At 43.5% G+C, this 14273-nt stretch overlaps 1 protein-coding gene across 1 annotated transcript in view; it reads left to right on the plus strand.

Annotated features, from left to right (window-relative positions):
- Nucleotides 1–14273, plus strand: part of dync1i1a (dynein cytoplasmic 1 intermediate chain 1a) — a 236830-nt gene that overhangs the window by 157951 nt on the left and 64606 nt on the right. The window contains exon 11 of the mRNA XM_068004236.1: nucleotides 10546–10692. Coding sequence (XP_067860337.1) covers nucleotides 10546–10692 — 147 coding nt within the window. The remainder of the gene's footprint in view (nucleotides 1–10545; nucleotides 10693–14273) is intronic.

Below are 14273 nucleotides of genomic sequence, written 5' to 3' on the forward strand. Positions count from 1 at the left end.
GACAGGGGCCCTGGAAAATTAGCCAGTGACAGTGGAGAGAGGTGGCTGGGCAGATCAATGCCAACAGCATAATTCCTAGGACCTGCCTGCAGTGTAGGAAGAAATTTAATGACCTTATCAGGATTGCCAAGGTAAGACTTCTGTTCACATCTCTCTTACTCTCTACATAGCCCTGAAACAGTAGACTTCAGCCACAGCACTAGCAATCTTTCTCTCGCCCACTTCACAAGCCCTTCTTCCAATTACGACGGGTACTTCGTTACATCTCTTGCCCAAACTTGCTGCTTCCTCTCAGCATGCAGACTGTTAAGTTGCCTCATACACTTCAAAACCCTTCATTAGGGTACACACTCATCTACTCCCACTCTTCTTGCAGGAGAAGCTGACACACTATCAGAGGGAGACCTCAACAACAGGAGGAGGTCCCGCTACATTGCAAACTTTGACTCCAATGGAGATTACTGGTGCCATCATCAACATAATTAGCAGAGGCAGGACGTGCAGCATTGGCGATAGTGAAACTGGAGGCCACACACAGTAGTGTGTTTGGGCATTTTCCCTACTGCTTCTTTTTCCACTTAACCTCTAGCTGATGCACTCACATACAAGCATGACAAACTGGGGTTGCATTGCACTGCCACTACTACTGTTTACCTTTCCCAGCACCAGCACTGAAATTGGCACCCCCATGGGAATAGTGAATTAGAGGGGTCTGCACAGGGTAAGTCACAGAGCAGAGTGAGAGGAGCAGATACAATTGGAACAGACAGCCCAGGAAACAGCTCAACAGGGGGTAAGCGTGGGTCTAAGCTCTGCTGAAGAGGATGGAGATACAAATTTTGGGGGCACAGCCTTCAAAAGAAAAATGCTTACTGTGCACCAGCAATTGCTGCATATATTAGACTGCCTTCCAGGGAGCTACCACATGTTAGAGACGGGGGTGGAGTCCGCTATCAACTTGTGTGGGGTTCTGGTGCATGACATCGACACACTGCAATCAAGACCATGTGGAGAACATGGTCAACACATCAGGCCAGTTACACTTTACCCACTAAGCCACTTCAATAACTTTGAACACAAGAGGTGACTTTAATGTGAACACATACTGTAAGCACTTGCTGGTGCTGACAGGGTCACTCTAACCAGTAGCTCCAATCAGCCCACCATAAAACACACCAACCCCGAGGAGAATTTTGGATAACGCCAAAAAGACTTGCCTTTGTGGTATTGTTTAAGACGTTGCTGCACAGACGTAATGGCCCCCAGCACAGACAGATGGTTCACTTGAGATTTGATGTTTGAGGCAGTGATAAACTCATCTGCCAACATCTTTGCTACTCGTGACAAATGGCCCTTGGGAGGAATGATTAGGAATAGCACCAATCTGATTTCACTCAAGAAACAACAAGCTGCGAGTAATATTGAAATGGCAGAAACATTCTTTAACACAGGGGGGCCCAGTCTACTACTTCATGGCACGAATGTGGATCGTGAGTTCTGGCAATCTGGCCCATGAAGCCCAGCAACTATTTGCGCTTGTATTTCTTATTGCCTGCTTTGTAATGTTTGGATTGTGTGGGCCGGGGTTGGAAAGGGCTGTTCTCAACACTGTTGCCTTGTTGGTGGATAAATCTTAAACCACAACATCTAGATCTGATAGTATCAGCAACATTTAATGAGAACATAGACTTAAACTTCATTTGTGCGTCCCGCACCCCCCCCCCCCCAACAGTTCCATGGTACACACCCTAGTGGCCCAATTAGACTCAAAGCTTGGACACTCGTACTTTAACATATGGAAAGCTAGTGTGCACGGGACAAAACAAGCGATCTGTTGTGTAAAACAGCTGCCGGCGCAGGCACGGTGTTGCCAAATAGCCTCCTGTGCTGTATGATTCTATGATACAGCTATGGAGGTGGTCACTTCAATGAACACTGTTGCTGTGCACTCCTTGCAGGAATCTCCGGGATAGTAGTAGCATTTATCAGAAATGCTCATACTGGATCCATGCAGGTTCTACCAGCTCCTCCGCATTGGGCAGGCTGGGAGACAGAATGGATACGGGCTTTAATTGGATCCTGAATCTCCTACCGTCTGCTGTCCCACTGATCAGTGGGACTGCTGAGTCTCAGCCCAATAGCAGAGGCAGTTGTGCAATGGGAGTGGAACATGTTGCCCTCTCTCAGGATGACAGCATATCTGAACCCTCGCCACCGCCTCAGCCAATGCCTGCCCTTGTGCCAGAAAGCTAGCTGGGCCAGACTGCCCCAGCAGTCACTCAGCTGCTGCAATCTGCAGCCAGGCCCTCTCTAACCCAAGCTCCTAGAGGTTGCTGACCACAAGCATCTCAATAGCCCTTGTATGAGACTTCCACCACCCATACTGAAGCCACTGGGAAAGCACCTTGTAGGAGCACTAGAGTAGGTAAGAGATCACTTAAGTCAGGCACTATGGGCTCACACCAGATTGATCATTTGTGTAAGCCAGTAAAATGATAAAACTTTTTTGAAATCTTTGTGTAGAGTGTTCCTGTAGTAGCTGGTGGCTCTGCAATATCAGGTGACATGAATATCAATGTTGGTCTTGGGCAGATGCTGTTGATTGTAGAGTGGAAGGTCTGGGACAGATGTTGGACATGACTTAATGCAGAAGAGCAGCGACTGTTCAGCTGAAGCGCTCTTCAGTGAGCTGCTGCCGAAGAGCACTGACTACAGGCAGGTGTTGCATACCTCCCACTCCTTCACCATTCCCTATACCATCACCTACACCTTGAGGAAGGTTCTCATAAAAAGCTGGCACAATGTTATGCAGCATACGGCAAACCGCTATCTTATGGAACACTTTTTATAAGCTGTGTTGGAGGAAACCACGTTGCTCGAGGAATACAATGGTTTGCCCTGAGACCTCTAGTTGACCAATAGATTGTGGTGCAGTTCGGCCGGTGAGCATAGGTTCCTGTAGAGTAGTCACGATCCCCAGTGCTGGGGATAGTCCATGTCCCCAAGAAGTAAGCCTCTTACTTGCTCTGCAGAGGAAAAGAATGGGGAGATGGTGGATTGCTGCAAGATAAACATGTCATGGTAGTTGCCAGGAAAGTGGACAAAAACCACCAGCAAAATGTCTCCCAAACCTTTGCAGCATTTTAAATGAGTGCAGGTTGTGTATCCCTTTAAATACCTCAACATTGGCCTCCTCCCGATTTGTACTGCCCATGATTTGTGGGCGAGTTGAGGAAGCGATGGGGGCCACACTGATTGCTACTAACATGTTTGGGGGCGGGGGGGGGTCTTGACAATGTCAGTTGACCCCTGTTCGAATATTTTAATTAGGCCCCTGGCTGATCCAGCAGCAACACCGGTCGCCTAAATTGAGGTCCGCCCAAAAATCTGAACAGGCAAACTTCCACCAGTAAGTCGGTGGATTTTTTTCTCATGATTCTCGTTTCACTGATGCCCTGTTTACAGACATAAATGGGGCATTGCGAGACAAATATTGGCCCCACAGCGATCTACAGACCTTTGTACTCAGTTTATCTTTCGACAGTGACATTGAGGAACCTCACTAAAGAATAACTGGGAGGGTCATTCCCAATTTCGATATGCATCCATTATTTTTTTTAAAAGTGCACGTGCACACACGCATATGAAGTTTTTGGACATTCTCTTTCTTTCAGCACAAATGATTTTTTTTCCCGTAAGGCTTAAAAGATATTACTTCAGTGCAGGACCGCAGGGAACCTGCAGGAAGGGTCACTTTATCTTGTCTAGTCAGCTCAATTACTCCAACCATTCATCCTATTGATTTGTGGCTGTTCTCCATGGAAGATGCTGTTCACTTGGCCTCACTTTTCACAAAACATATTTCTTGACAGCAACAGCAGCCTATCTCTGGCTTTAAGGTCTTCATATGTGCTAACTTCATGACTTGCTAATCAGGATGTTGCACCTGGAATCATCCAGGCAGTATTGTGTTGAATATTTCAAAATATTTATTCACCATCAAGCACAGATGCAGACTATTCAATTGGACAAAATTTCCCTTCTGAACATTGATAATTGACAGTGAACAGACAACATGACTTGCAAGCAAATTAACAAAGAAGGAGGCATGAGGTCCAGAGCACAGATGTTCTGCAGATGGGCATTGGTACAAATGAAATTGTGGCATTTGGCACTGTGTGGATCAACAAAACCGTCAAATAATCAAGTGGCGTAACTTCCTTCGTAAGTAGTTTATACAGTAATTCTTACAACTAGGATAATGTACATTTTCTACCTCCCCCCACTCAGCTCTCAATCTTATAGATGAAAAATTATCTTAAAATGCTATTTCTTTCAGCCCCTCTCTCCAAGAACATACTGGTTTAACAATGTTTCCCAACTTCTTAATTGACCTGTCAATCGAACAAAGAGGGGTTCTGATCTGCAGCCAGAGCAGTAACTAACCCCACATTCTATTTCAGCACTGACATTCTAGCCTTAAAGAGGGTCATACCTACTTTCCCTGTTGCTGTTCTTATTGTAAATCAACGGATGCTTTGATTTATGAGCATTGCCTCAGAAGATTAGCTTGTGTTTAAAATATATTAATAGTTTTATTTATTGCATGCATTTCCTGTGCTTAAGAGAAGATGAAGTTCTGCTAGTTCCATCATGTCTGGGTGTTAACTTTAAACTGTAAAACATGTACATACACTTACCATTATATTTACCTTTCAGTGCTCCTGATAGGTCACACAGTGCTCCATGGCACCACCCATTTCATGAACCTGATTAGATCCGCTCCCACTCCCCGGTTCAGCCATCTGCTCATTGTCACCTCCATCATTGCTATCTCACACCTCAGCTGCCCAGCCTCATGGCCAACGCTCTCCAACCCCTCGCCCATCACAGGATCTGCTGCCTTTCTCCACCAGTTTCCCACCACTCGTTGCACTTTAATCCATAACGATTACCATTTTTAAAGCTAAGAACCCACAGCAAGATATACCAGTTGGAGTTAGATAGCTGGTATTTAGCAGTACTGGGTGGGAAAATGGGGTTTAGCTGCATTGGGGATGGTTCTGTGCATTGGAGAACAGTCCTGGGTTTTGGTATCACTGGGAGGTGAACCTGAGCTTTGATAGAACAGGGGTGGAAATCCTAGAGTTTGGCAACACTGTGCCCAATTTCCCGGTATCTGTTGGTAGTCTGAGGGACTCCTTATCTTTAAAGTGTTAGCATGTGTTTGAGTTCATAATGACTTGGCTTAGGGTTTTCCACTCTACATGGCATTTGATTGGAGAATCTCAGATCTGAAATATGAATTTTATAATTAACTAGCTTGAAAATATCAGTGTAAGGATTATAGGAGGAGCAATTGCTCCTCGATGCGCATGTTTTCCAGGCAGCAAATGGGAGCGCAAAAGATCAATTTCCCCCAAGGGCCAGCAACACTTAGGTTTTACAGCATTTGTTGCGGCCTAATCATCAGCTGCCAACAAATAGTCCTTTTTTAAAAAGTTGTGCTTATATGTGGAGCCAGAAGGAACAGGACTGCTCCTCCCGGCTCCACAGCACCCCTGAGGGCCGCTGCCGAACCACACTAGCCTCCCTCCTGTTCCGGTTTTTCTCACCGCCCCCCCCCCCCCCCGACCCCATTCCCCATGACCCACCTGGGGGCCGCTGCCAGCGATGCAGCCGGCCCAATTTGGAAATCTTCAAACCAGCGAGCTGCTTCTGGAGGCACGACAGATGCCTGTCTCTCTCCAGTAATATTGAAATGAGGCCCAAGGCCCAGTTTTGGGAGATCCTCAGGCCTGCCTCTTAAGCGTGTGTTTCAGTCACGCTGCCCGTTTTGTGCTCGTCACCGGGTGCTAACCAATTTCATCTTAGTAGCAGGTGTCCTTGTACCTACATGTGAAGCATTCATATTGCAACAAGCTCTTAATGATTTTAATCATAGAATTAAACTTGCTGCTTTTATTAAACTGTCACAAGCCGTGCCATCTTGCACTGTTCGTCAAGTCTTCTATCTTTTATTTGCACACAAGTTTTAAAAGGGAAAATTCACTAGAGTATCGTAGCAACCTAAAAAGGGACATTTTATACTTTTCATCACATAACTTTAGTATTATGCAGACTTGTACCTTACTGCATAAGATCTTTTCTAAAATCTTTAATTCAGTTACCATGAAACCCCATTTGTTAGTGTATGTTGGTGGTCTTTCTTTGATCATTTATATGTGGGTAATACCAACTTTAAATAAATATCCCATAAAGCTTTCCATGTTTTGAAGGAATAATTGACAGAACCTGTATTCCAAGGAGTTTAACTGGATCCAATATTGTCAGAATGTTGTTAGGATTCTGTGCACTAAGCAGCACTTCAGACCACATTAGGGAGATTTGTTATGTGTCTATGATTTTTACATAGTGGTAGTCACAAACCATCCTCATCCTGTCTAATCTGCCGCCCCCTGTTATTTTATCCTGGTATGGTCCACGTTCATTGAACCCCATAGTAGGATCTATCCATCAATAAAAATGTTGTGTATTGCACGTGCCCATGTAAGCTCACCCCTTCCTCCACTCTTGTATCAAAGTTACTGAGGATGAACCAGCTCCACCTCTAGAGAAGCCATTATTAGAACCAGTTAAATTAACTTGAATGTGTTTTTATAATAAAACGTCAAACTAGGTAAAGAATGCGTTCAGCTTTTTCTGAGGTAACCTTGAAAGCAAAATTGGTGCATACTATATGTGAACTGACCTCCCTTAAATATAGCTGGCAAGCACAGTAACCATAAATGCCAACCTACAAAACTTGGAAAAGCTGCCAAACAACTTTTTAAAAAGCTGGCAACTCAAAACAATGTGCAATTGAAAAAACACCCTATTTCTTCCAGGAGTTTTCAGTGTTTTGGGACCAAACATGGACAAAAGAGCTGAATTCCAGAGGTGAGGTGAGAGTGACTGCCCTTGACATCAAGGCAGCATTTGACCAAGTGTGGCACCAAGGAGCCCGAGTAAAATTGAAATCAATGGGAATCAGGGGGAAAACTCTCCAGTGGCTGGAGTCATACCTCGCACAAAGGAAGATGGTAGTGGTTGTTGGAGGCCAATCATCTCAGCCCCAGGGCATTGCTGCAGGAGTTCCTCAGGGCAGTGTCCTAGGCCCAACCATCTTCAGCTGCTTCATCAATGACCTTCCCTCCATCATAAGGTCAGAAATGGGGATGTTCGCTGATGATTGCACAGTGTTCAGTTCCATTCACAACCCCTCAAATAGTGAAGCAGTCCGAGCCCGCATGCAGCAAGACCTGGACAACATCCAGGCTTGGGCTGATAAGTGGCAAGTAACATTCGCGCCAGATAAGTGCCAGGCAATGACCATCTCCAACAAGAGAGAGTCTAACCACCTCCCCTTGACATTCAACGGCATTACCATCGCCGAATCCCCCACCATCAACATCCTGGGGGTCACCATTGACCAGAAACTTAACTGGACCAGCCATATAAATACTGTGGCTACGAGAGCAGGTCAGAGGCTGGGTATTCTGCGGCGAGTGACTCACCTCCTGACTCCCCAAAGCCTTTCCACCATCTACAAGGCACAAGTCAGGAGTGTGATGGAATACTCTCCACTTGCCTGGATGAGTGCAGCTCCAACAACACTCAAGAAGCTCGACACCATCCAAGATAAAGCAGCCCGCTTGATTGGCACCCCATCCACCACCCTAAACATTCACTCCCTTCACCACCGGCGCACTGTGGCTGCAGTGTGCACCATCCACAGGATGCACTGCAGCAACTCGCCAAGGCTTCTTCGACAGCACCTCCCAAACCCGCGACCTCTACCACCTAGAAGGACAAGGGCAGCAGGCGCATGGGAACAACACCACCTGCACGTTCCCCTCCAAGTCACACACCATCCCGACTTGGAAATATATCGCCGTTCCTTCATTGTCGCTGGGTCAAAATCCTGGAACTCCCTTCCTAACAGCACTGTGGGAGAACCGTCACCACACGGATTGCAGCGGTTCAAGAAGGCGGCTCACCACCACCTTCTCAAGGGCAATTAGGGATGGGCAATAAATGCCGGCCTTGCCAGCGACGCCCACATCCCGTGAACGAATAAAAAAAAATAAAAAAAATTGTGCAATTTAGTTTGTTTTTCTCTGAAAACTAAAACCCACTAGCCTTAAGTATGACATACAAAAAGAAATAGCGACAGTGGGAGTGGGACATGAACTTGTCATGACTTAAGTTGCACTTGTACCCAATATTCCATCTGGTGCATTATAGGGAGAAAAATAAAGTACACAAAAAATGCAGTTGTTGCAGTGGTGGGTTTAGACATTTTTGACTGGGATAGTGAACTCTGCTGGTGTAAAGTTATATCCAGGGAGGGTCTGGGTGACATACCCTCCCCCAAAGAAATGTTCTAGGAATTTATTGATACAAGTAGATTTTCCATCATGTTGCTTACAGTATGCTATTATACGTTATAGTTGATGTGCTATGTCATCAGGACAGGAATGTTGTATCATGCAAAGTACAATGTATTATTCTGCTAAGATGGAGCTGTGTCCCTTTAAAACCACAAAATAAAATTGTTGAATAAGTAGAGTCTGAGGTCATAATGTAATTGTTAAGGGAACTGTACAGATTGGAAAATGTTTGCGTTTCAGGCTCCAGGTCAGAAACACCCATCATTAAGTGTCTGGCTTTCTTTCTCTTCGTTCTCAAAGTGTAATTTTAAAAGTCAAGATACAATATTTTTTTTTTTGCCTTTGTTAATATTTTCCTGTACCATTATAACAATGTAAGATGGAAGTTTTGAGTGAAAGGCATCTTTACAATAAATCACTTAAGAAACCCCGTTTGGGGTGACAATTAATATGGGAAATCTTAAGTTAACAACAAGGTGTATTTTTAAATATCTTGAGGTTTAAGTGCTTTTTGCAATATGTAAACATCAAAATCTGACAAATGTAATGGTTGTATACCTCTTCATATTTTTTTTGACAGCAGCACTGGGATGTTGAAATGTATTTTGGGTTTATGTTAAAAGAAACAAAACTATTTGGAACATTATCTTTCAGGACACAATTAAAAAAAATGATGTGCCAGCATAGCCGAACCTGTTATGGGTCTAAATAGAGAGAGGACAACCAATAATAATGAGGGAGGAAAAATATGAAACCAGCTAAAATCATTGCCCATCCCCCCACCACCAAGATAATTTGAGTAAAATTCTGCGTAAGAAATGTTGAGTTTGGGTTCCTTTTAATAATCTATCCTTGATATTAGAAAGATTACAGTAAGAGTTTTCATGGGTCATGGGTGTTTCTTTTTTACATTTTAATGGATGTGGAAAAATTTAAACATTAAGACTTTAATCTGAGTTAAAGTTGTATTGAGTCTAACTTAATATTGATCTGGATATTCAGCAAACTAATTGAGGACAATTTGGTACACATGTTGTTTGCAAACCATCTTGGTTCCAATAAGTGGAATAGAGACTGTATCAGATATTGGCCCATAATTGCTCCGAGTGGTGAAGAAATGGCGCCTGCTGCTCATTCAACTTAAATAACGTACAAACTTAGTTTAAGGTTTAAGTGCTGCTATAATGTGGGAACTTCTTGTAATGCGAACCTGTTAAGAGCCCAGCGTTAACTACAGCAAAGCTGGGCCCATGGGAGAAGCGAGATGATCACGCTCTCCCCTTGCCCAATCAGATCGCAGCATTTTTGACCAGCTGCGAACAGCTACTGCAAGCTAGAACGTAAAATCCAGAAAGTAAAAGATACAACGTTAAAATCATTTGTAGAAATAGTTAGACAACAGAAAAAAGAGAGGGTAAGAAATATCGAATTAAATAGGAGACAGAAGGAAAAACTATTAAAATCAGGAGTAATGAGACTCCACGTTTTTAAAAGTTAATTTTTAGTTGTTTGGCAGTCATTAAGACTGTTAAAACCTAGTTTAGACCTGATATTTTTCAGCGTACCTGTTTTTTGGTGATATTAGTTCGTTTCCACCTGGGCAGGAGAGCAAGTTGACGCCGGTCCATTGATTCTAGCCGCACTGTCCCTTTAACGCGAAGCTGTCATATCACCAGCGAACCCAGAAGAGCAAATTCCGGATTTCCACGTTTGTCTGCGCATGTGTGAACACCGGAACTTGCTCCTCGATTTCGCCGCTAACAATGGTGAGCGCTGTTGAGCTCACCGTTCTTTTCAAAGCAATTTCCGGCCCATTAAAGAGTCCGGTGTTTTTTTGAAGATGCTACATAAAATGGGTATGGAATAATAAATAGAGAGGAGGGAGTAAATTACTCGTATCAGTTATTTCCAACTTACAGCCAAAAGACATCCTGGATCCAGGAGGACCTCTTGTAACTGGAAGAGTTCATTCTCATATTTTAAAATAATCTCTAGTTCTTCCCAGTGATCCCTGCTGAGGCTTGTTAATATTGAGTTATGCTGAGTGAATGATAGTCCTATTAAATGAACCCAATTGGAACTAATTCTTTTTCAATATATTGATTACATGCAGTCTCCTGTAATGTCGGTCTGCTTTGCCCGATTTCACCCAAATTTGGTAGTTGGTGGTACATACTCTGGACAAATTGTTCTATGGGACAACCGCAGCCATCGACGAACTCCAGTTCAACGGACACCTCTTTCTGCTGCTGCTCACACTGTAAGTAAAATATTCTTGTACATGAATGTATTATTTGAACTGCTTCTTTTACTTCCCCATTCCAATTCATTCAGCAAATAGAACACCATTTGGCCCAAGCAGTCTGGTATATATCCTCCACATGAACAGTAGGCCTAATCCCAAGTTCTTTGGATAAGGAATTGAGTGTTCTATAAACATCATGTTTATTCAGCATGTTGGGCATAGCTTCACACTCCTCAGATTGAATTTTAAAATTAGTGTAATTTGCAAGTGCAGGACTTTGACAGATAAGTACCCAGTGTTAAAGAATTAAAATGTTCTGGCAGCTTTTGATCTTGGAAACTGGAGTATAACTCGGTCGTATCAGTTATTTCTCGTCTAAGGCCAAAAGACATCCAGGAGGACCTCTTGTAACTGGAAGAGTTCGTTCTCATATTTTAAAATAATCTCTGTAGTTTTTTCCCAATGATCCCAGCTTAGGCTTGTTAATATTGAGATTTGCTGAGTGAATTATAGTCGTATTAAATAAACTCAATTGGAACTAATTAAATTGCAAGCAATGTTTTTAAATGAAATAGGCATCAATTGGCACAATACATTGCGTGAATTGTTCAATATATTCCCATCAAGAATGATCTTGAATTAATATCAGCAAAGTATTAAACCTTGATCACCATCCATACAATGTATTCCTATGCAATATTTTTAATATAGGAATTGCTAGATGAAAAAACCCACGGTCCATCTACATTGCCTTCTACCATCCTGGTAGTTGCATGATACAACGATGACGGAGTTGTTGACTAATCATGGCTATCAGCCTCTATAAATTAGTCTGCAACAGACCCTGACATGACTTGAGGAAAACCCCAGTGGATGTGAGCTTTGGGAACCATAGGTCCATAGACACTTGTTCCTCCCAAGCATGCTGCACTTACCACATGTTGGGGGGAAAAGTTGGATAAGGCCTATTATTGAGTGTGGGTAGCGCAACCCGCTTGTTAATATTGAGTTATGCTGAGAGAATGATCGTCCTATTAAATGAACCCAATTTGAACAAATTCTTTTTCAATATATTGATTACATGCAGTCTCCTGTAATGTCGGTCTGCTTTGCCCGATTTCACCCAAATTTGGTAGTTGGTGGTACATACTCTGGACAAATTGTTCTATGGGACAACCGCAGCCGTCGATGAACTCCAATTCAACGGACACCTCTTTCATTTGGGTGCGGGTATCGCAATCCGCTATTAACCCGCACCCAATGGCCCCTGCGCAGGCAGGATGAGACATTCATCTGGCCTGTCGACTTACCTTCAAGCAGTGTTGAAAAGTAGGCCTCACACGATGATTCAAGTAAATGCGCACTTTCCACCAGCAGGTGGAGCCCCAATCTCCAAAAGAGGAGGGGGGATATTGGATAAGGGTCGTTTTTGGGCACGGGTAGTGTGATTTGCTATTACCCCACACCCAATGACCCCTGCGCAGGCAGGACACGAGTTTCGGCCGGCCTGAGTACTAACCTGCAATCAACGTTCCATTCCGGGCTTTGCACGTGGAATCAATGCAATTCGCACTTTCCACCAGCAGGGGGAGCCCAATCCCAAAGGGAGGATGTTTCTTAGAAATCTCTTAAAGGTAGCTGGTACCTGTTATTTGCTGAAAATAACAGTCTACTGTCTACACGGAGTCTGAATGGAGATCAGACATCGCACATGTAAGACACAGATGCAGGTCTTATCCCTATATTTACACACTGATGAGTTATGTTAAAATATTGAATAAACATTGCACACTACTACATCCCACATCCTCCAATCTGCATATCAGACCTCACCAATCTGCCGATCTGAGTTGGTACCAGGCCTGTAAGAATGCGTGCACCAAGGTTCTCTGTTGATGCACTACAGACCTTGGTGCAAGAGGTGGACAGAAGGAGGGACATCCTATATCCACGGGGGGAGAGCGGGCAGGGCGGGCGGGGCGGGGCAAGAGGCCCTCCAGACATATATCCAAAAGGCAGTGGGAGGCAGCGGGGGACAAAGTCAATGCCAGGCACACAGCATCATGAACATGGATGCAGTGCAGGAAGAAGTTCAATGCTTTGGCATGAGTGGTCAAAGTGGGTGAGGTCAACTGTCAAGTCTCCTACCAACTGCACCAAGCACTACACCCCCCCATCACCCACATACCAATAAACTGTTTCCATCAGTACTCAAATCTTCCAACTAGATGCTTCCTCTCACCCTAACACGTTACCACTATTGCAAGCCGCCCACCCACAACTCACAGGCCACACACACTGGCAGCTATTCAACCATGACAGGCACATCACCCAGACACACGTCCCGCTTTCTTGCAGGGGAAGGTGACGCATATCAGGAGGCAGCAAGTGGCAGTGGCATTTAGTCCCTCGAGCCTGTTCCATCATTCACAGATCATGCTGGACCTGTGACCTAACTCCATATATCCACCTTAGCCCCATATCCCTTAATACCCTTGGTTCACAGAAATCTATCAAACCGCCTATGTGAACTTGTCCCACTGTAATTGCACCTTTTCGCCATTGGTGTTGCTGTCGCATCTCAGTTTTGAGTCTCCCAGCTCCTGTGCCTTTACTGCAGAGAAACTCTGGTGCTTCAGTCAGCTCTAATTGTCTGCTTCCCAAATTGCCTCAAGTTTTGCTGTTTAACTTTAAATAATAATAGAAGTATTATATAAAAACAAGGATAGAATGTATGACTTTAAAATGAGGGTTTAAGTATGTCTGTGCCCCCTGGTCTAATTATACCCCATCCTCTAACCCTGCTTCACCTAAAGACTACACCTAGTCTCGACTCCCCATATGTAATGCCATGGGAGATCGACTATTAATAATAAAAACATTAAAGTACTATATAAAAATAAGGACAAAATGTAAGACTTTAAAATGGGGACTGAATTATGTCGGTGCATTCTGGTCCAATTATCCCCTACTCTCTAACCCCATTTCACTTGAAGACTACACTTGATCTTGACTCCTGTATGCAACACCATAGAAAATCGACTGGTTAACATAAATATATGCACATTCTGTGGAACAGTAAATAACATGGTGTGATTGTATGTATTTTATTCCTGTATAAAATACAGGAAATTACATCAGAGTTCTTACCATGATCATTTCAAATGTCATGATTGATTACAACACCTTTGTCAAAATTGTACAAGAATTTAAAAAAAAAACTAAAAGCCAAGCTTCTGAAATCCGATACCCCAAGGGAGTACCTGAAGTATAGGGCTGTATGGAACATGAGGGCAAGTTACGTGACATACACGGAAATGAAAATCTCAAGTACATCTGGCGAATAACCTTGCTCAAAGAATGAAGTTGACATATGTTTTTTTTCAATAAAATGTAACTTGAAGCTTTAATATAAAATTCCTAACTTCCTAACATTACTTCCATTTCAGGTTTTTTACTTATACAAAAGGTAATATGTTTAGCATAAAGACTGGTTTAGCATGCGATTCTAATCTGAACGAGCATCAGAAGATAAAGATCATGAGGTTTATCCTAAGTTCAGAGATTTGGTTTATAATTGCACTTTCCAAAGATTT

The sequence above is a fragment of the Heptranchias perlo genome, chromosome 2 (genome assembly GCF_035084215.1).
Source record: "Heptranchias perlo isolate sHepPer1 chromosome 2, sHepPer1.hap1, whole genome shotgun sequence".
NCBI lineage: Eukaryota > Metazoa > Chordata > Chondrichthyes > Hexanchiformes > Hexanchidae > Heptranchias > Heptranchias perlo.